Source organism: Lytechinus pictus, chromosome 17 (genome assembly GCF_037042905.1).
Source record: "Lytechinus pictus isolate F3 Inbred chromosome 17, Lp3.0, whole genome shotgun sequence".
In the NCBI taxonomy this organism is placed as follows: domain Eukaryota; kingdom Metazoa; phylum Echinodermata; class Echinoidea; order Temnopleuroida; family Toxopneustidae; genus Lytechinus; species Lytechinus pictus.
Genome location: NC_087261.1, coordinates 21,373,901 through 21,397,913, shown reverse-complemented (window position 1 = coordinate 21,397,913; position 24,013 = coordinate 21,373,901). Strand labels below are relative to the sequence as shown.

Genomic DNA, 24,013 nt, shown 5'->3' with positions numbered 1-24,013 from the left:
TCCTCATATTGTCATTTTATTTGAAAATTCACCATTTTGGAACAAAAAATGAGGCAAAAAAGCTCTAAAGTACACCCCATTTTAGTGATTTCCAAATAGAAAAGAGTAGAGTTTGGTCTATCAGCTACATATAAAAAAGCGCTGGCATGCACATCAAACCCTAGCCTTCTCGGGGGCTGTTTAAGTCGCCCCCTATATTATGTATATTGCCTATTCATCGGAAAATTAACCATTTTGGAGCCCCCATTGAAGCAAAGTGCGTTCCTTATTTAGGGTAAAGTCGCTTCTATTCTTAAAACCACTTGAAAAGGAAATAGTAGGCTTTGCTCTATCAGATTCATATAAATGAGTGCTGGCCTATCGAAGCCTACCCCCTTCAGGTGGCTGTCGAAATCACCCCACCCCTTTTGTATTATTGTCTATTTATTCGAAAATTATCAATTTAGGAGGCCCATTAAGGCAAAAAAAAGCGTCTGTGATATATAGTTCTTTCACTTTTACTGCCTTAAAACCACTTGGAGAGGAAATAATAGGCAGCGTTTGCAAGACTGGCGAACTTTCGACAATTTTTAATCCAATTTGGTGCTAGATCTTTACATTATAAAAAAAAATAATATCATATTCACACTTCTCTCTTTTCTTTTTTTGCCCCCCCCCCCCCCCCCACGAGCCTCACTACGCCACTGCTCTACATGTATGTGTGCTGTAGTAGGGTACTGAAACCTTTGCTTCTGGTTGGCTCTCAACAAAACATAATTAATGACGATTACTGGCTGGTTAGTACCTGCTAGTAATCTAAATTTATGTTCCTTCAATCCCCACAATTATCATATATACACAGCAAAAACTGTGGTGTTAAGCGGTGTACATAGAGGACCACACCAGTTGTTTTACACCGGTATTAAATTAAAGGTGTTAGTTTTACACCAATAGATGTTATTACAACACCTTTGGCTGTTACATTTACACTCTTTGGTATTATGTTCAATCTCTAGGGTGTAATTTTAACACCTCAGGGTGTAATTTTAACACCTCAGGGTGGGGGGGGGGAACTTTTGCTTAATATTGCCAATTTATTTGAAAATTTACAATTTTGGACCCAACATTCAGGCCAAAAAGCGTTTGTGCTTTGTTGTACACCCCATTTTATTGATTTGAAACCACTTAGAGAGGAAAGAGTAGAATAGAGTAGAGTTTATCAGCTACATATATATAAGCGCTGGCACGTCGAACCCTCACCACAGTTTTTACAGTGTATATCATCACCGTATTATCAAAATGTTAAATATTAAATTGTGGACGTCAACTGCGCGTTGAAGAACGGAGAAAATATATTATAAAGCCTGGGACTGTGATATTACTATAATTATGCTCTGGGCCTGATTCCATTATATCACGGAATCAAAACAACCCACTGATCTGAACTGAACTGAAACGGGCAGAATAAGGTGAAGAGAATTTGGCAACATGTTTACAATTTAATCTGCATGATACTTTCGTGCATGAAACAATGCAGTAATACCCTTTTTCGGATTATCATTCGCAATAGATTGCCAGCAAGGATGCAATTGATTAATCCGCTCCTAGATAGCATCTCGAGACAGCGAAGTCACCCGGAAATATTTACAAATGGAGAGCTCGCTTCATGTATAGATGATGTTGACTGGATTGTAACGTAATGCACAATCATGGGCGGAAATCCCAGGGGGGACAGGGGGGACGTGTCCCCCCTACTCAAAATAGTAGGGGGGACACAATATCAAATGTCCCCCCTACTATTATTGGTCTTTTATGATGGTAAGAAATACATCATTCTAAATCTAAATAAAACATGTATTTTGGGACAAGTTGGGACGAGATGACCTTACTTTTGGGATGATAACCTTTTTTTTGCTTGTCAAATTTTCCCGCCCCTTGTCCCCGTAGGCGGACCAGGGGGCCGAGGGGCCCGCCCCCCCCCCCTCCCCTCTTGGCGGAGCAAAAAAAGTAAAAAGGGAAAGAAAGAAGGAATAAAGGAAGGAAAGGAGAGGAGAAAAAGAAGAGAAGGACGACGAGTAAATAAAATAAGATGAGGGGAAGACTTGGAAAATAAAAAGAATCTTTCGTGCCACTATATAAAATTTTCGCTCGCGCTTCGCGCTCGCATTGCCTGTTAGGTGATTTACATATCTTGTTCAATATGGAGCTCGAATGTCAAGTTTGGAAGTCAATATACAAAACATATTTCACCTCGGAAATCGAACTTTCATTATTTTGTGTGATTTACAAATTGATTTTTAAAAAGTGCTCTGTAAAAATGTCCAGTTTTATGGTCTGAATATTAACATTTGCTGCTTGCGCTGTGCGCTCGCAAATTTTCATTTATCAGGTACCTATTATTTTCGTGTATTTCATAAAGTTTTCAAAATATCCCTTTTCAGGTCTGATTGTTAAGACGTATCAGCTAGCGCGCTGCACGCTCGCATTTTGATTGGCGAGTTATATATGTTTCAATATTGATTATACAACAAACTACTTAAAAACCCCTTTTCGTGACAGTTTATCAAAAATTTTAGCTCGCAATTTGCGCTCGCATTAATGGTTAAAAATACTTTAACTGATGCCTCCTATTCATAATTACAAAAGTGAAATGTCCAGTTTTTATGCCATAATATCATCAGATTTCGCGCCCTCATTAGGCATTAATAAATATGATATTAATTTGATCATCAAATTGTCCCTTTTGTTTCATCTCGCTTAGCAAGAGGAATAGTCATCATTTTCATATGATGACATGTCGTAAGGATGTCCCGGTCCTATGTCAAAACTCAGAGTAATAATAATGAAAATATCAGCTCTTTTTTAAGTGCGATCCATATCCACCTTACAATTTTTCTACAAAGTGCTTGAAATATAAAGCTGAAATTGACTCTTTTTTTCAGATCGGAATATCAAAGTTTCATGATTTTCATGATTAAAGATGTATTTAGAATGCCTAGATTCTAGGTCTAAATATGAAACACGCGCGCGCATGTTTATTCAGATACTCAACTTGTTCTCTATTTAAATCATTATCCAGTTTCAGATCACAATATCAAAATTTTTCTGCTCGCGCTTTGTGCTCGCATTATTAATGTAGGAAGACCCCATATTACTCATCCTTTTCATTATTTACAAAACATGAACGGAGTGGCCCATTTTTAGGTCTAAATCTCGATTTTTTTTTCTGCTCGCTCTTCGCGCTCGCATCAATTATTAAATTATATAGCTATCCTGTACACGATTAAAAAAATTTAATTAAAATTTTCCATTCTTTCTTTAGAAAGTTCAAAATTGTTCAGCTTGCGCTTCGCGCTCGCATCTTTTGATTGTTGAAATATGTCACGCCTTCATGGCTAAGTGCAAGCAGTCCTTAACAGTTACCTTTTCAACAGGTACCAGTTCAAAACGTATATAAAAATTTTCTGCTCGCGCTTTGCGCTCGCATTATCAATACTCATCCTTTTCATGATTTACAAAACATGAATAGTGTCTCGTTCAGTAAATATAGGACTAAATCTCGAAATTTTCCGCTCGCGCTTCGCGCTCGCATCATATACCTATATATACCTATACCTATACTTATATACCTATTCTGCTTGAGTTACAAAAAGTGCTTAGAATTCCCATTCTTTGCGTGAAATGTAAAAAAAAAATTAGCTTGCGCTTCGCGCTCGCATTATTTGATTGTTAAATGCTACTTTAACAGGTATCTTTTCCATCAGTTCATTTCTGCTCGCGCTTTGCGTTCGTAGTAATTATTAAGTTGCATACACATCTTTTTCAGGATAACAAACATTGCCCAGAATGTTCAAATTTCAGGAAAAAATACACAAAATTTCCAAAAAATTAGCTCGCGCTTCGCGCTCGCATCATATAAATAAGGATTATGATATTATATATTAATTTATAACAATAAAGCTAAGAAGTGACTAATGAGGACTATTCCTTCAAAGAAACAAACAAAAATCATCTTCGAGCTGCCGATCGGGGAAAATATGGCTGAAACAAATTTCCGCCCCCCCTCCTATTGGCGAAGGCTGGATCCGCCCCTGTGTCCCCCCTACCTTTTGGGAGAGATTTCCGCCCCTGTGCACAATACAGTCAACCTAAGGAATATTCAGCTTATATTTTCTTCAGAAAAACAACAACGGAGAAACGGAGAGAGATCGAGGCAACGTACGACCGTAATCAATACAGTACTCGCAGCCACACGAGTTAAAATAATTGAACTTGACAATACTACACTTATGCACAGCAAGACTCGATGTCGTATACAATGAACCTCTTCCATGCGTATTATACACAGAACGTATCACATACACGTTCAGAATAATACTATATCAGAGCTATTTAGCAGACCGAAACAGCAGATTGCAATTAGACTCGTCTCAATGATAAGCTATATCATTTCCCTGAGGTTTTGGGGATCTCGATCTCCCCTTACGAGGCTGGGGCAGCCATGGGTTTATCGCACGAAGAATATTCCTGCCATTGGGGCTTCGTAGTTTTGGTGGGCAAATTCTGCCATTGGGCAATTATGACAGGACTGTTGAAGTCGTTCAGCATCTTCATACCACATCTAGTTGAGCTGATGGGAACGAGCTATGCTGTCATTGGGCTGGTGTGTAGTGTAGCCGATTCACTGGGGTGCCTGGCGGGTAAGTAATATTGTGATCATTAAGATCCTTTTCTCCGCTGTTATTTTGTTCATGCTGGTGGCTCTCAACTGGTGGTAGCACACTGTACAAAGACCCGCCCTACTGTGTATTCAGTGTAATAATAATGATGATGATGATGATTATGATGATGATGATAATAATAATGATAATGATGATAATAATATTAATAGTAATGATTATGATGATGGTAATAATACTGATAATGATAATATTAATAATAATAATATAACCCAGGTAACAATACAGCGTTGGACCAACGTTGGATCAACGTTGGGAATTTTTTTCCCAACGTTGCCTCAACGTTGGCAGGCCAACGTTGCATCATCGATAGAAGTGCACGCGCATACATCGTCAGACCAACAACATTTCCAACGTTAGTTCAACGTTGTCCAGCAACAATGTTTCAACGTTGTCTGGCAACGTTGATCCCATGTTGGCTAAATAGTCAAATACAACATTGCTACAACGTTGGTAAGCAACGTTGTATCATCGATAGAAGTGCACGTCCATACATCGTCAGACCAACAACATTTCCAACGTCAGTTCAACGTTGTCCACCATCAATGCTCCAACGTTGGTATAATGTCGGCTGAGTCATCAATAACAGCGTTGCTGCAACGTTGATGGGCAACGTTGAAGCAGCGATGGACGTGCACTTGCATACATCGTCAGTCCAACTATGTTTACAACGTTGGTTCAACGCTGTCCAGCAACAATGCTCCAACGTTGTCTGGCAACATTGCTCCAACATTGTTACAACGTTGCTCCAACATTGCTCCAACGTTATTCCAACGTATGGCAGTAATTAACAAAACATTAATTGGTTTCAAGGTGAAGTCCACAATTACAACTCTACACTCAAATCTTTATCATCATATGTCTTATCCTATCCTAAAATCCTACATCCTAATCCTATATCCTATTCCTATCATCCTACACCTATCCACTATATCCTGTCATTGACTCCTATATATAGAGCAACTTTGCTATACTTGGCAGAATACAGTTAATATCATTTTCCACACTTAACCTTGAATATTTCACTTAGAATAATATGTTTTGATTATATATGATATGGTAATGGAGCCACATACTTTTCTGAAACTTTTCATGGTGGAAATATTGAATAAACATAAATACTCTAATTATTATAGCAATATTACCTAAAATTTTGGTCATTTACTGATGTAATGAATATTCATGAGTGCATAATCATTGTCCAGATGAGGCAGGTATGGCAGCGTTGGTCCAATGTTGGTCCAACGTTGGGTGACGTTGATCCAACGTTGGTATAATGTTGGTCCAATGTTGATGGAAAGTTGATTCAACCTTAGTCCAATGTTAGTCCAACGTTGGCGTAAACGTTGATTCAATGTTTGTCTAATATCGGTTAAATGTTGTTGTAACGTTGATTCTTTGTTGGTCTAATTCTAAACAAATCCAACGATGCGCCATCTCCATCAAACAGTTTTCAACACTGTGCCATCATCATCTGTAATCTGTTCATGATTCTATCAAAAAACATTACAACTATTATTACAGCTATTCATTTCTTTTCATTCTTTCTGTTACAAGTCTCTTCACATAATTAAGAGAAATCAAGATAATTACGTGTGATATTTATTGAGGCCTTTGTAGCATTCAAACTTTTTTGACATCCTCTTTTTCTCAAACAAGACTAATACCAAAAAAACATATGCATATGTAATAAAAATTAAGATGTATTACATTTTCTTGCGAGTTGCAATCTCTGTTTCTGTCTACAATTGTTTAATGACTCGGTATGCAATGCCAATTGCAACGTCAGTAATCATCACAAAAACTCACATGTGTAATTGCAGTCTCTCAGTATTTACAAAATCAAAAAAGGAGGTCGCGTAACTTGGCCTCACTCAGAGTAACGTAGCTACTGCCTACTGTAACTAAAGAGTGCCTCTTTTTGATTAAGATAGAAGTCAACTGATATCTCAATATGCATGGCCATGGCCTAGTCTCGCTCGTGCCATAACTATTAAATGATATTTCAGCGTCAAGTGTAGCATGCCTCACATAGCAACTACAGGTTTGACTGCAGTTGGAAAACACTCGGTCCAGGCTAGGCCAGGCAGGACCGACCAAGTCAATTCAAGGCAGCGTATAATAAATAAGGCAGGAATGCCAGGTAGCAAGTCATTTTGGGTGATTTCAAGTACGGTGTACGGTGTTGAGAGCGTGAAAGGGCTGCTGAACTGAGCTCCAACACCAAGCGTAATATTATTTTTCATTGAAATGTATTAAAACTCTAATGATTTGCTCTCATCTTAAATGTAAAAGATAATTTTACGGAGATGGTTCGTCGTGTTCGCCCCCTGTTCGTAATAGCTACAGTTCATCAACACCAACACTGAACTTTAAATCACGATTCTCCCAATCCCTGGGGTACGTCGGTGTTGCTGAATGGGGAAATTGCTTGTAGTGCAGTGTTGGGTTCAGCAGATGACAATCAACACCAGCCTTCAACACAAACTGCCGGAAATACACCATATTTTCCGAGGTCAATCTTAACACCAGCCTGATTCAAGTACGGTGTTGTCACAACACCAACACTAACCCAGGGAGCTCCGGCCCGCTCAGCGGGCCGGAGCCCAGGGGCTTACCGTGTAATTCACCATACCCACGGTAGTAGCGTGAAGTATGGTCTAAATAATTATCCGAATAAATAGTTAAAACAGAAATTAAGCACTTACCACGATTATATGGATGAAGGTCTAACGATTGGCAGTTTTCCTGACATCGAGGCACAGACTGGAACCTCAAAAAACGAAAAAGTTATGTCGCGGTAGCTCTCCTTCTTTCAGAATTCATAGAAAAATGGCCGTTCGAGACCGGTACCGAGGGTGTAGGGCGCATGCGCGAATTTGACAAAGTCTACATCATAGAGATGTATACTAATGCACTAGTGCTATTAGTCTCGGTCTCAATCGGCCATTTTGTTTTGAATTCTGAAAGAGGAGAGCTACCGCGACAGAACTTTTCGTTTTTTTAGGTTCCAGTCTGTGCCTCGATGTCAGGAAGCTGCCACTCGTTAGACCTTCATCCATATAATCGTGGTAAGTGCTTAATTTCTGTTTTAACTATTTATTCGGATAATTATTTAGACCATACTTCACGCTACTACCGTGGGTATGTTGAATTACACGGTAAGCCCCTGGGCTCCGGCCCGCGCAGCGGGCCGGAGCTCCCTGGGTTACACTCACACGTATTGCCAGGTTAGTATTAGTATACTAACCTCGCACCACGAACCGCGTTTGGCAGTGGATTTCTTACTAGTGGGTCGCACGTGCTGGGATCTCACTTCTTGGGTCCACAACACACGACTTCTATGGCTTGATTTTTCTGTGCGCGGCGGCATGTAATGAACCCTTGGGTGCCTGGGTTACACCCACTCTAGGCGACACCCCAATACTTACCCGTGCTAATAAACTGGGACTCCACTCACGCGCGTTTGGGCCTCCCTAGCTTAGAACTAAGCACTAATATCACCTTTAAAAACTAAATCTACAAGGTATGTATAATCTATTTATAAATTTAATAATGTTTAATCGGTACTCACCGGTTCTTTTGTTGCATTTTCAGACCATTTCTCACAATTCTTCGTAAATATTTGCGGCAAATTTTGTCGCCATAGACAGCTTAGCGTCCATCTTTATTGATAAATGGAGCGCCCTTTACGATAGTTGTTAATGCCGCGGAGAAATCGTTAGGCATTTTGGCCTGTGTTCAAGGCGTTCTTTCTGTTTTATTTTTATATTGAAGATTGTGCATTTGTTGAATAGCGCCGTCTACGTCAGGTATGAGATCGAGTGTATAAATACACTCTTCCAAAATAATTATGATTCCGACCTGGCGCTGTTTAACTTCAATCTCTTTCACCTAAATTAGCGATGAATGCTAGCATTATAAAATATATATTATTAACGTCTGACGAAAAGAATAACCAACCGATCAGCTGACGAGAACGCGAATCACGTGATCTTCATATCAGCTTCGATCGCGAGTCAGAAGAGAGGAGCAGTTGCCCAGAAAATCAGGAAAAAGCCGTGAAAATGTAAGTTCCCCTTCATTTCTTTCAATTTTTTTTATTGCTAACAATGTATTCAATTAGTGAGATCGAAATGTAATGATTAGACAGTACGATAGCTTGTAGTTTTGATAAAATACAAAAATAATCATCTTCACAAAGATTTCTGACACAAAATACTACTGATGTCGCCTATGAGGTCCATACATGTAATGTTGGACCTCATTGGTACTAGGAGTGGGTTACACCAACACCAGATTTCAACACTGTACTTGAATTTTGAAAATCATCCAATGACTGTTGCCTTGCCATTGGTATCGCATACTCGTTCCCACTCACACGTATTGCGAGGTTAGTATTAGTCACTCACACAAGCTAATTACGAGGTTAGTTAGTATGTTATACTGTGCAGTGACTGGTGTTAAGTACTACTTTACTACTACTTACACAGTACACGAATATACTAGCGTCGGACTGTACGCACACAGAAGCTGACTCCGGGATCTTTCGGAGGGGATCAATGGTTGCAGTTACCGATTATCTGCAAGTGCAAAGAAAATTCAACTGTAGATTGTAGGTCCTAAATATACAGCTTATAAGTACTGTTCCAGACCACTAGATATTCTGGAATTTACTTATCTATATCCACTATCGATCCAGTCCAAATTCTGCCAGATTCTTCAAGTTCAAAATTGAAGGAAGCAGACTACACAGACATGACAGAAGGAGTCCGACGTCGCGACTAATTCTGCGCATCAGAATAGTATGGTATTTTTAAATAGGCACATTTGATGCTTGTATTTCCTTCTTCAATTTCTTCTAGTTATGTGACGGTAGGCCTATGACATATCTCGTACTTACTGTGAAAGGCCTTGCCAGCTGCAAAGGATCGACGAGGGCGTTTCTGGAAATTCTGGTCTTGAACTATATTTTTATTCTTGTTTTTCTTCTTTATTTTCTATATTAATCGACACATTTGCATCCCCAGGTGCATGCAGCCTCTCTATTCTACCCCATCTTTATTTTTGTTTTCCCCTTAGACTTAGTTTTAGTTCCTCTTTCCCTTCCCATTATTTTCCTTCTCTCTCGATTTCTTTTCCCCTTATTGCTGGGGGATACCAAGGGTGACATGGATAGACAAGCAAACTTACTTGATCGACCCCCCCCCCCTTGGCCCCATTGGAAATTATGCCAGTAGTCTTGTCTTGTCTTGGGTTAAGTCGGCATATGCAGACTTGCTGTACTCCGCCAACTTTATCAATTATCAATTCTCCAATGAACCAGTTTCTAACGTTCTCAACACTGTGTATATTATGCCGGGATATTATGTTGACTGTCAAACAAATATCCAACAAACTATAGTTTCCAACATTGTGTCAATGTTAACTGTCCAATAAACTATTCCAATTACGCTGTCCACGTTGTGCCATTGTCCGTTGTTCAACAACTCTCCATCAAACTAGTTTCCAACTTTGTCAACGTTGTGCCATTGTCGACTGTCCAACAAATCTCCAAGAAAATAGTTTCCAACGTTGTTCCTTTGTCGGTTGTTCAGCAACTCTCCATCGAACTAGTTTCCGACGTAGTCAACGCTGTGCCTTTGTTGGCTGTTCAACACCTATCCAATCAAACACGCGTTTCCAACGTTGTGACGTTGTTGGCTGTCCAACAAATCTCCAACACACTAGTTTCCAATGTTGTGCCATTGTCTGTTGTTCAACAACTTTCCAACGTTGCCAACGTTGTGTCATCGTCGACTATCCTACTGATCTCCAATCTACCAGTTTCCAACGTTGTGCCAGTGTCAGTTGTTCAACAACTTTCCATCTAACTAGTTTCCAGCTTTATCAACGTTGTGTCATTGTATACTATCTAACTAATCTCCAATCTACCACTTTCCAACGTTGTGCCATCGTCGACTATCCAACAAATCTCCATCGAACTAGTTTATAGCTTTGACAACGTTGTGCCATAGTTGGTTGTTCAACAACTTTCCATCGAACTAGTTTCCAACGTTGCCAACCTTGTGTCATCGTTGACTATCCAACTAATCTCCAACCTACTAATTTCCATCGTTGTGCCATTGTCGACTGTCCAACAACTCTCCAACTAACAAGTTTCCAACGTTGCCAACGTCGTGTCATTGTTGATTGTTCAACAACTTTCCAGCGAACTAGTTTCCAACGTTGCCAACGTTGTGTCTTTGCTGGCTGTCAACAACTATCCAATCAAACGTGTCTCCAACGTTGTGACATTGTCGACTGTCCAACAACTCTCCAACTTACTAGTCTCCAACGTTGTGCCATTGTCGACCGTCCAACAAATCTCCAACAAACTAGTTTCCAACTTTGTCAACGTTGTGCCATTGTCGGTTGTTCAACAACTTTCCAGCGAACTAGTTTCCAACGTTGCCAACGTTGTGCCTTTGCTGGCTGTTCAACAACTATCCAATCAAACGTGTTTCCAACGTTGTGACATTGTCGACTGTCCAACAACTCTCCGACTAACAAGTTTCCAACGTTGCCAACGTCGTGTCATTGTTGATTGTCCATCATCTTTCCATCAAACTAGTTTCCAACGTCGATTCAACGTTAATCCATCAAGTTTTCCCAACGTCCAACGACTTTCAAGTTTCCAACGTGGAGCCAACGTTGGCTTGTTACCTGGGAAATAATGAACCAATAATATGAGTAGCTTCCGGGAGGGGGGGGGCACTACCATTGACGAGTGGATACCACGCGCGACCATGGGGTCTCGGAGAGCACCCTATAGACGTATTTATCTATATTTTGAAATGCATCCCTTAACAAGTATTGGAAACAAAACGATACTCTTGGCAAGCATTCCCTGAATTGAACTCCTACACAAGTACAGCGATATTTTAATTGTTATGTCACGGACGTGACGGGTCACGGGTCGTCGGTTTTACCTTTACCTACATCATTGGATTTAGTACAGCCCCACCTCGCGCAAATCGTACTGAGTGTTGGGGCAAAAAGTACATCCTTAATAAAAAAAACATTGGAGTCTTTCCCTCGCAAACTTGATCCTAAACACGCAGCTTTCCTAGCGAAATAGATACCCTTTTTTTTCATTATTTTAGTGTTTTTGACACCCTTATTACGTTACGTACGTAACGTGCCCTATCTTGAAAAAGCCACCCTTTTTACGTGTTTTTGGATCGCGCATGGTATCCCCTCGTCAATGTAAGTGCCCCGGGGGGGGGGGGGGGGGTAGCTAAATGTTCATGGTGCAGTAAAGAAAGGAAATGGAATCAAATATTGAAGAAGAGGTAGAGTATTACATTTTTGTCTGGAAAACCGATTGTACGCCCCTACATTGCCCAGCCTTAAAAAAACCCCGGGCTTTTACAATGTACTTGAATTAGTAAACATGGTAAACGGGCATGGTGTCAAAGTTGCGATGACAGTGCCCCCTCAGCCGGTTAGTTTCTAGATGCCCCCCCCCCCCTCCAACTTTTAACTATTATTGTGTGCAGTTATAAAGGCATGTGACGATCTGACAGAATCGTTCCTATTTGTCAATAGGCATGATAGGAAGGGCATTTACGGCTTAGCAATGTATGTGGTTATTATATTTGATTTGATTTGATTTATTGTTTCACATTCCACAAAAACATACATCTTGAACATATGAGAAGATGATGACAAAAAATACATAACTGTAGTGTTTATAACAAAGAAATACAGCATCGTGAAATATGAGGAACCTATTAAAAAGCATAGCTTGTAGACATAGGTTCCCAGAAGAAGATAATCAAAGGTTAAAAATTCCTAACGCAATGAAGCGAGATAAATCAAACGAAGAAAAATAATCAATACATTATGAAGAGTTCTACATGATAGTCACTCGAGCAAGACGCTTACCCACTTTGACTAGCGTACGATTGTAAAAGGAATATTTTCAGCCTACATTCAAAAGAATATAATGAGGGCGCCTGAATTATATGGACGTCTAAATTATTCCAAAAGGAAGGCCCTGTAAAAGTAAATGACTTAAGGGCAAGAACAGCGCGCACTGGGAAAATGTGGAAATTGTGTACTTGTCGAGTTGGGAAGGAATTGATTTCTTGCTTTTGAACAAGCAAATCAGAGAATACACTCGGTAATTTCTGTTTATTTATTTGATACATAAATATTCTAACAAATTAATAATATAAATCGGTTACTTTCAATAAATACTGATATAAATCTATTCATTTATATTTGTCATTAATGTCAATTTTTATGGCAGTTGGCAGTAGATGACCGTATAACTTTAACAAATATTGCTTGAAATCTCATATTTTTAGTGTACTGGCGTGCAGACAGGGGGTAGGGGCCACGGCCAAAGACCCCCAAAGGTTTCATGATCAAGAATAAAAGGGAAAATAGGGGGGGATTGTGAAATATGGTACATTTTCTGAATATTGTGTCGAAATAGTTCTTGTTTGACAAAGGGTTAAATGTTTGCTTACTAGCTTCGCTCGCTCGTAGCTCTTTAGAGAATGTACCCCATACGCCATGTCTAGCCCCCCCCCCCCTCAAATTTCACTGTGCATTATGCTACACTGTTTGAGTGCTTAGACATGCATGTAAGATAACAAAATTTATCTGCCCTAAGACAATAAAGATGTGTGGTTGTTCATTTACAGTCCTGCAGAATATTTCTGGTGATCTCGGACCACATTGGAGAAAGAAGAAGAAGAAAAGGAAGAGGAAGAAAAAGAACGACAACAACATAAAGAAGAAAAACGAGAAAGAACAATAATAACAATAGCATTAATAATAATGATAATAGCAATAATAATAACAATAATAATAGTAATAATGAAGAGAAGAACAAGATCAAGAAGAAGAAGAAGAACGAGAGGAATAAGAAGAACAAGAAGAAAAAAAAAAGAAAAACAAGAAGAAGAAGGAGAAGAAGAGGAAATAGAAGAACAAGAAGAAGAAAAAGAAAAAGAAGAGGAAGAAGCAGGAGAAAAAAGACGACGGAGAAAAGAAGAAAAAGAAGAAGGAGATAGAAGTTCGGCGTTGCTATAAGGTTGAAAAACAAGATAACCTCGACACAACAGGAAACATTGAGACGTTTTATGGAGGTACCAACTGATCATCGGAAATATATAAAGATGACAATGACGCTATAAAGCAGAACAATAGGGTGCATGTGATTTGCACAATTAAATCGAAGTTATCTTGTCTTGTCGCCTGGATGAGGTTAATAGATTTCAAAGGAAGAAGGTTAAGCCATCTTTTTTTTCTTCTTAAAAACATTGGTTAATATCCCAAAGGTCTCACAAAAAACTATATTGAAATATAATGTATATTGTATAATATTCACAACTTTGCTCTTCAATCATCACGATCTACAATTTTGTTTTCCTGATCATGTCAGCATAAATTAATATGTATTTATTATTCTTGTAGGATACTCTAAAGTGTAGTTTACTTTGGAGTGTACCTACCCTTGCAAATGAAACATGTATTTAAAGGTCAAGTCCATCCCAGAAAAAGTTGATTCGAGTAAACAGAGAAAAATCAATCTAGCATAACGTTGAAAATTTCATCAAAATCGGATGTAAAAGAAGAAAGTTATGGCACTTTAAATTTCGCTTATTTTTCACAAAACATTGATATGTACAACTCATTGACATGTAAATGAGTCAGTCGATGATGTCCATTACTCACTATTTTTTTTTTTTTCATTGTTTGAATTATACAATATTTCATTTTTTACAGATTTGACAATACGGACCAACTTGACTGACCATATAGTATCAAACAATGCTAATTCCACATTTTCAGGAATTATGATTTCACTTGACAATGAGGAGAAAAATTAGAATTTTTCATATTTCGTATAATGAAATACAAAAGAAAAAGTGAGTGGATGATGTCATTAGTCTCCTTATTTGCGTACCAACCAGAATGTGCAGATAACCGTTTTGTGAAATTAAGCAAAACTTTAAATGTCATAACTTTCTTATTTTACATCTGAATTTGAAGAAATTTCCAGCGTTTTGCTTGTTGGATTTTTTTCTTTTATACAAATCAACTTTTTGTTGGGGTGGACTTGTCCTTTAAACATGAATGATAATATTTTTCATCTTTCGTAAAAAAATCTACAATTAGGTTTTTGACTACAAATGAATTTACACAATTACAAAATATTCATTAGTCTCCTAAAAAAGCCTTTCAAATCTATTGCATTCAGCGCCACTGGGGGCCTTCATCTTGAAGCGAGTGACTGCTCGAAAGTTGGGTGTCTTCGGTGCCCTTCTCTGCAGTAGTGGGACGATAGGAGCTGCCTTCTGTACTCGAGTCCTTCCTCTTGGTGTGTGCATGGCCACTTTAGGTGAGTTTTTCTGGTTAATGCCAATTTGGTATACTTCCAGTGATAATAATAATAATAATGGTAATATTAATGATAATAATAATAATTATGATAATTATAATGATGATGATAATAATAATACCAACATGCTTAGAGTATATAGCGCATACCACTGCAATATGCGTCTCTATGCGCTTCTTTTGATATTATTACACTGGCCTTGTTAGCCCCGCAGCCTTTTACAGCGCGGTGTCATTTCAAGGAATAAATTCCTGCGGGGTACCCATTTACCTCACCTGGGTCGAGTACAGCACAATGTGGATACATTTCTTGTGGATAAATTACAATGTGGATAAATTACGCCATGGCTGGGATTCGAACCCACGACATTCTGTTTCAAAGTCCGAAGACTAATCCACTGAACCACAACGCTCCACAATAGGCCTAATGATAAAATGATAATAATACTAAGCATAATAATAACGATAATAATAATAATGATAATAATAATGAAAATAATAATAGTAATAATGTTAATAATAATAATGATAATAATGACAATAATAATAGTAGTACACAGTAAAAATAGTGTTAAAAACGTTTATTCAATTCAATTTTCAATTTAATTCATTAATTCTTTTCCATAAAAAAATGCTGTTTATTATGAACCTTACAGTAAGTGTTTAAACAGTTTCACAAGTGTTTGCATTTGATATTAAGTATTTAATTTAAAATTAAGCATGGTTGTTTAAACTGTTAAAAACGGATGTAAGGTTCGTATAGTATATAGTGTATATGTATAAAATCTAAACAGCGATTTGCTGTGTACCTGGATTTATATAACACTTTTTTAAAGCCTTTTATTTTGCCTGGGGTGTCGCCATGTAATGCAATCATTACCCCGGCTTTAGCCCGAGTTTAAACTTTTTTTCAGCGGCTCTAGAGCATTCAAGGAATTAGTTCTTCCAGGAACCTATCATGCACCTCACCTGTGACGAGTACAATGCAATGTGGATAAATTTCTTGCTCAAGCAAAACAAAAACGGCATGGCTAGGATTCGAACCCACGACCTTCTGTTTAAAAGAAGAGGGTCAAAACCACTAGACCACGAAGCGCCCCTTTTCCACTTCGTCTTCTTCTTATTATTATTTTTCTTACTCTGTCAAATGAAAACTTGTTTCATATTAGCAGTTCTAAACATGAAAATTGAGTGGTATTAGACCAAGCGTACATTAGAGGAAATGCAGACAAAATCGTAAATGGGTTAAATGATAATTTGACCAGTTGGTTAGTCGACGTTGTAGACCATGTTGAATGGGACCAAAGAGAAAGTAGGGAAGCAGGCGCGGATCCAGGAGGGGGCCGAGCCGGCCCCGGCCCCCCCCCCCTATTTTTTGGCAACCTGCAGAAAAAAGGTGTACTCTTTAACTTGATAGAAACGATGAAAAACAGAAAGAAAAGTAAGAAAGAGGTATTATACCAATGATGTGTAATTTACAGCCTCGTAACGGCCGGCCCGACTCGAAAGGAAACAAGAAAAAGGTGGGGGAAGAATTGGAAAATAGAATTTATATAACAATTTTCGCTCGCGCTTCGCGCTCGCATTGCCTGTGTAATGAATCTCATTCAAGAGGATTAAATGGCACTTAATATGTCCAGTTCTGGAATCAATTTGCACACAATATTTTAGCTCGAGCATCAAGCTTTCATTATTTTGTTTGATTTATACCAACTGTTAATATAATATATTAAAAAATTCAGCTCGCGCTGCGCGCTCACATTGTTTGATTTGTGAGATACCTATCCTTTTTGGAAATTCTTACCAAAATTTCTCAAAATGCCCCTTATCATGTCAGGAAAAATTTAAGCTCGTGCTTCGCGCTCGCATTTATATGTTTGAGACACATCTTGTTCTTTATTTGAATAAAAACGTGCTTAGACTGTCAAGTTTTCAGGTCGGAATATCAAAAATGTTGTGCTCGCGCTTCGCACACTCATTATTTAATTGGTGATACTGTATCCATTAATCACTAAAAACAGTCCTAATTGAGTCCCTTTTCACGTTACTATATTAAAATTTCTGCTCACGCTTCGCACTCGCATTTTATATTAAGACCCATGAGATAACTTATCTTGTTTATAGCAATAAAAACTAAAACTTCAGTCTTTACTTAGGACTACCCCCTGAAAAACCAACCAAAAATCAGAATATAGCGGCCAATCGAGAAAATTGTTGATGAAAATATTTTTCGGCCCCCCCCCCCCCCTATTGGCGAAAGCTGGATCCGCCCCAGGGAAGGGTGTTGTAGACAAATTGTTTTTATTTCGTTATTTCGTTTTATTGCCGAATGTCGTAAAAAAAACCTAACATCGACTGTTTCGTTTATCTGTTACAGATAAAGGAAATGCCGATCTCTAGGTTCCACATACAATTACTGACGTGTATTCGATTATCTTGAGAATGGACAGGCCATATAAAAATGTTGCATGAAATTTGCAATCTAAGTCAATTTGGGTGAAAATTTACCATCAAAATTAAAAGAGCCAGGACCCCGTGATCTTTTTTCGAGTATAAACCGATTCTTAGGCCATGTAATTCAAGCCTGCATGTGTGTACTGAAAATGTCACGTTCAATATACAAGCTCTGCGTATCTTTCTGTGTACAAGAATTTAATTCGAAGGTCCTTTATTATTGAAAAATAATAACAATAGCAAGAGAGTGTGCCCTTGACACACTCAACAGCCAAAGTTCATATTTTCACACAGAATCGATGTAGACAATGAAATATTTTGTAAAGGGCGCTGGTTTCTTGCCTGTACTGACAGTTGAGGCCAAATTGGATTCAAACCGTAGCCATTCGTACGATTGATATGACGTCATCAAGACTAGATATTCAATGCTCTTTTGAACAGAGATGGAGGCATAGCCACATATATGAACATGGGTATCCATTAGCTGATTTAAAACTTTAAACAGTGAGATGTTCCAAGTCTCAATCTTCTTGTTCCTTTTCTACATAATCTTATTTTCCAATTTAGCTTTTGGGTCTACCTTCATTTCCCGTTTCGTTTTGCCTTTTTCTCCCATTTTCCCGCCATTCTTGCCCGTGCCATTGAGTCATATCTTTTGACTTTATATCCATCTCTTGCTAATCATGGTTATATATTAGTAATTCATGATATTTTGTACTTCCTCACATGTTCTCCCTTTTTTCCTTTTCAGGCTTTCCTTCCATTTTCCCTATTTATGTTCTTTTTTCTTTTCCTTTTCATTTTGCCCCTTTTCCCTTTTCTTTGTTTGTTTGTTTGTTTCTTTCTTTCCATTTCCCTTTCACTCTTTCTCCCTATGCTATTTTCCTTTTTGTTTCTCGGTGAAATCCGCCGGGGGGCAGCTTGCCCCCTCCCCCCCCCCCCTTCCTCGCCCTCCCGCGCCTGTTACGCCTTTGTAAAAAAAAAAAAAAAAGTAATGGCTTGCAAGCCATTACTTTTTTTCAATATATTGATGTGGGTCTTGTAGTTTTGATAAGAATCCTAAAAAATCCTCATATTAAAGTCAAGACAGGTCAATAGACTAAGTCAGTGGGTCGTTGTTCTCATTCATTGGAAGTTTTACCCGTTAGTTGTGATGAATGACTAGGTAAGTGATGAATTTCAGGCAATCATTAATTTAAATATGTATCCATTTCACCATTTAAAAAAATGGTCGCTATCATGACCTCATGCTAAACCGAAAAAGGTGACACGACATTTGCTCCGGTTTTTTTTTCGTCTAAGACATAGGGTTAGGGTTGCAATATGGTTTGGTGTTGGGTTTAGTGTTAGGTTTAGGATAGGGTATAGTGTTAAATCCAGGGTTGAAATTGGTCATTCCGTTAATGTGTGGAGTTTGCCGCGGAGCAATTGTCGCCGGAGCAAATGTCATTTAACCGCCTGTTAACAACATTTAACGTGTTAGATTATCACCCATGGGTGTTATTACACCAATTGTGATTGTTAGTTTTACACATATGGTGTTTTGTTCAATCTAGTGTATGATTTTAACACCTTGGGGTATAATCATGATAATATTCATATATGGACACCGACCGGTGTAAGGTTGAACTTTGAAACAAACCAGTTTTTACAGTGTGTTTTTAATCATTATTAATTGATATTTTTCTTACACCTTTTTTTATCTTTTCTTCAATTAAGGTTTAGGAAACGTATTCTTGGTGATAACCATAACGACCAATCTCCATCAACACTTCCTTGCCAAGTTTGATGTCATCAACACCATTTCCCTGATCGGATCACCCACTGGTGCCTTCATCACCCCGGTGATCACCGAGAACCTCCTGGAGATCTACGGGTTGGCCGGTACTATACTGATTCTCGGAGGATTAAGTCTTAACCTGGTCGTATGTGCCCTCGTTCTCCGGCCACCAAGGAGAAAAAAGAGGTGGAAGAAGGGAGAAAATGACATAGAATACATGCGCGTCCAGAAACGTTACAACGACGCTAATAAAAGGGAAGCCGTTGAAGATGGCGTGAACAGCGTCCACGACATGTCTTCCAAAAGCAACACTGACGATATAAAAACCAAACAAAGGACTACATCCTGGATCGACTACATCTTCGACATCACAAACCTATCTGTCCTGCGAAGGACCCCGAGTTTCGTGCTCCTCCTGTTGCCAAACCTGTTGATGATGGTCGTGTGGATGGGTTGGACCTTGTTCCTTGTGCCTCACGCCGAATCACTGGGCATTAGCCAGTCCAGGGCTGCCTATCTTGCCATGCTCGGTGGGATCGGCGGCATCACTGGCCTTGTCTGTACATCCATCTTCCTCGTCTTCTATCCCCAAGTCGGTCTGAAGCTACCCGCTGCTACCTCCCTGATCGGCGCTTTTGTTTTCTTCCTGGACCTTGCAAGCAGCCACTATGTCTTTCAGGCTATTCATGCATTTCTGATCGGTGTCTTGATCTACCACACCAGCGTCTACATCTCAGTCGGGGTCAAGTATGCCTTGCCGAATGAGGACTTCACCATGGGATTTGGTTTAGCATTATTCTTCTATGCTATTGGGACCATCACGGGAGGGATGGGTTCAGGTGAGTTCTCTTGATGCCATGAAAAAACGTCCACTTTTCCTTTTTATTAGCTGGCATATAACCTCTCACTGTCTTGTAAGGCTGTAAGCTTCATCAGATTTCCGTCGTAGATGGCGTAAATGCTCGTCAGTTATTTTATCAGTTGAGTTGGTCCCCAAACACAATTATGAGAGAATCCCGTTCAAAGTTTGGATATTGTCTTTTTTTCAGACGCCCATGACTTCGCTATATGAAGGAAACAAGATTTTTGTTTGCTACCAGTATAAAACATAAATTCTTTCATTTGATAATATGCAAAGTTTTGTTCATAATTCGATTTGCTATTTTCTTCAATATTTTAAATGACAGAAAATTGCCGGCCAACTAGATGGTGTATTGTTTTCTGTGTGTTTTTTTTTTATATTTAAGGGGACGAGGATGGGTACCAACTGATTCTTTATTGTGCATAGATTAATGCTTTTCATTATATCAGTAATATTCATATAGACTTAAATTTCATTGATCTTCAATGATACCATTTCTAAGATGAAAAAATCCTTAAATATCGTCCCTTCATATCATTTTACAGTCATTAAGTAACAGATAATGATTCTTATTTTTTATTATACCGTTAATCTTTTGTTCGATGACTATCTTTTTTTCAAGCTAACTTTGCCTTTCTAAATACATCACCTTATCGTACCTGTTACAATTTTCTAAACTGTTCTCCAATCTAAATAATTTTCATTTCATTTCTGAGAATACTGTTTTACACATTTCTTTTTTTTTTCTTTTTTTTTTCCTCTCCATAATATAGGTCTCATTTACGACCTGACGCAGGATTACAAGTTGGTCTTCGTTGCATTTGGTTTAGCTGAGGTTCTCATCTCACTATGCTATATCGGGTTTGTCGTTGTTCAGAGCTGTCAGCGAAAGAAGAAGGAGGATTTGACCCTAAATGGATCCAAGCATTTGGAATATAAACTCTAACGAGAATTCATAGATGATTTGAAATTTCCTAAAACGCATTATATCAGAAATATAATATTTTTTTAAATCAGCATTACATTAACTGTTATTACTATTCAGAAAATAACTGCTACATGAGCGGATACAAGATTGATCTGGGGGGGGGGGAGCATTTTTGCAACAATAAAAATGGCAATGAAGACAACGGAAAGAAAAGGGATTGGGGAAGGGAAGGGGAGCGAGACCTATTTGGCCCCCTCTAGGATCACGCTTGAAACTCTCCAGAGCGCAGTTCTATGTTGTTTTTTGTTTTGTATCCCTTTGTTTTTTCTAGTCGAAGTAAACATTAGCTTGTGGTTATTACACTATTACAAATAATTGAAACAACGCTGTTGACTATGTGAATCGCACAGTAGTTGTTAAAACAAGTGTTTAAAATCTTAAACAACCATGCTTAAATTATTGATAATCAGATATTTGAATTTACACTTTGTTGTTTAAGATTTTTAAAAACTTGTTTAAAATGTTTAAACAACTACTGTGCGATTCACATAGTAAACAGCGTTGTTTAAGTTAATTTTAACAGTGTCATTTTCTTGTCATTTTCATCATCATTATCATCATCATTACCATTATCATATTCATCATCATCATCTTCTTCTTCATCGCATAATCATCATCTTCATCTCGTCATCATCATCATCATCATCATCATCATCTGATCATTATATATCGCATGTGCTGGCACATATTGTACAAAGGAGAACCGATATTTTAGTTCATCAGACTTTTTGAAAGATCATTATTATTCTTTGTATCTAATCTCAGGAAGCCATTTGAATTTTGCCTATGTTGGTCGATTTTGGTAATTGTGTGTAAAAGTTATTACATTACAGACTTTTACTGGTTATTATACAGGGTATATACAGTAGATAATGAAGCATATACGTTTTGATGAAAAAATTACCAAGACATTTCAAATCTGTTTATTACCAAGATATGGATTAACTAATGATGAGTCATGCGTTTCTCCATAGATGTTCAAATCATGTATAGTTTTAATAATGCACGTTTCCATTATAAGATACTAAGCTATTCAAATTGACACTCGATTTCAAATCGTTATTCTGTACATTGTTCTCTCAAAGAAAGATTCTTTATTTATCTCGTCTTGATTGCATCAAACATGTCAAATCGGGCAACCTAAGCTGTCGAATCGAAAATCTTTTTAAAATCTAGTTTCCATATTGATGAAGTAATAGTCACTCAGCATGCTCGTTGTATCTAAATAATCTAGTTACGTTCGGAAGCAAGTGTTGCCCCCTCCCTCCCCCCTAAAAATAAAAAATTAATTAATAATAATAAGGTATGATAATAATGACCAACGCACATGCCGCATTTCAAATCCCATGGTGTTTCAGGAAGCTAATTGTGAAATAATGAATAACTTTTATTATGTACCACTCGAAAATAGCAAGCCAGGAATCTTATTTCCGACTTCGCGAGCTTGACCTGATAGAAATATTTTCGTATTGACCATCTTTCTTTGCAAAAGAAATTTATATAGAAATATACATGCAGTAAATCTGGATGTATTTATGCAATGTTTTAATGTATTGATTATAATACGGGTCCTGATGGAAACCAACAAAATTTGACTCGGGCTAACCTTTTAAAAAAATATGAGCGATAAATGAAATAATCTAATAATATTCAATAAATTACAATTATATTATGTTGATAGGCACCGTACTTCAGCTGCAGGGACGAGATATTTTCTTCTGCTCTCACTCTTTTTACTTACATTTTTAATAAAACAGGAATCAGAAGAAAAAGTAGCTATACAGTGCGTCCCAGAAAAAACGAAACCGAGATTAAGCGATGATTTATCATAACTTAAACACAAATAAAATAGACAAATGACCTATCAATGTAAAGCTTAGAATCTCCTCTTTCATCTGATATTACTTAGAGTATTCCTCATTCACGCATGAGTGAGCAAAAACAATTTGAACAAAGGATACCAAAAACTCATTTGGCGGGGGGTATCTGAATTTCAAAAAGAAAATCACATGCCTAAAAAGTTCAATATCTGCTCTTTTATTTGATACCTTAATCACAAAAAATGGTCAAGAAGTAAAAAAGTTATGTTACCTCGAAACAATGCTTGTATTTCCATAATTTCATTACATAAACGTGTTTTCACCGGTTTCCCACAGAAGCTATCGCATGGTTAACAAAAGACGTAACGCATGGCTGATCGTCAACAAAACCGAGTGTCAAGTGAGTTTGAACGCTTGCCTGTGGAACCTCTTCATTTCATGAAATTATTGAAATTCAAGCCTTTTTTCAAATAGCCAGAACTTTGTAATTTCTCGACCATTTTCTGTAATTGAGGTATCAAATTAAAGAGCAGATATTGAACTTTTTGACAATGTGGTTTTCTTTTTGAAACCCAGATACAGCCCGCCAAATGACTTTTCGGTAACCCCTCTTCAAATTGTTTTTGCTCACTCATGCGTGAATGAGAAATAATCAAAGTAATTTCAGATGAAAGGGGAGATTCTAAGCTTTACAATGGTAGGTCATTTGTCTATTGTATTTGTGATTAAGTTATGATAAATCATCGCTTAATCTCGGTTTCGTTTTTTCTGGGACGCACTCGTTTTTTTCTGGGACGCACTGTACAATGGGTTAATTGAAAAAGGTTTATTAATGTTATTGACATAAATATGATATCTGAAATAATCTTGAATAAGGACGTCATTTTACACAAAGTATTTAACTCAAGTTTATACATCCACTACTGTGTGGAAAATAATAAATCTGATCCCAGCAGCAATAAAAAAAATACCAAGTAATATCAGTTAATCAAT

The 24,013-nt window shown here is 37.9% G+C and overlaps 1 protein-coding gene across 1 annotated transcript; it reads left to right on the top strand.

The window, feature by feature from the left end:
* The first annotated feature begins 4,558 nt into the window (after positions 1-4,558).
* Positions 4,559-23,805, top strand: LOC129279767 (monocarboxylate transporter 2-like). The gene is made up of 4 exons (XM_064112593.1): positions 4,559-4,679; positions 14,977-15,117; positions 19,290-20,189; positions 20,986-23,805. The coding sequence occupies exons 1-4, from the start codon at positions 4,559-4,561 to the stop codon at positions 21,156-21,158; spliced, it is 1,335 nt and encodes a 444-aa protein (XP_063968663.1). The 3' UTR covers positions 21,159-23,805.
* Positions 23,806-24,013: the final 208 nt, after the last annotated feature.

Excerpts from the sequence above, each read along its gene's own strand:
- LOC129279767 (XM_064112593.1), top strand. The coding sequence starts at position 4,559 with ATGACAGGACTGTTGAAGTCGTTCAGCATCTTCATACCACATCTAGTT. Across the intron at positions 4,680-14,976 it reads TTCACTGGGGTGCCTGGCGG|CGCCACTGGGGGCCTTCATC; the intron begins GTAAGTAATATT and ends TATTGCATTCAG. Across the intron at positions 20,190-20,985 it reads CACGGGAGGGATGGGTTCAG|GTCTCATTTACGACCTGACG; the intron begins GTGAGTTCTCTT and ends TCCATAATATAG.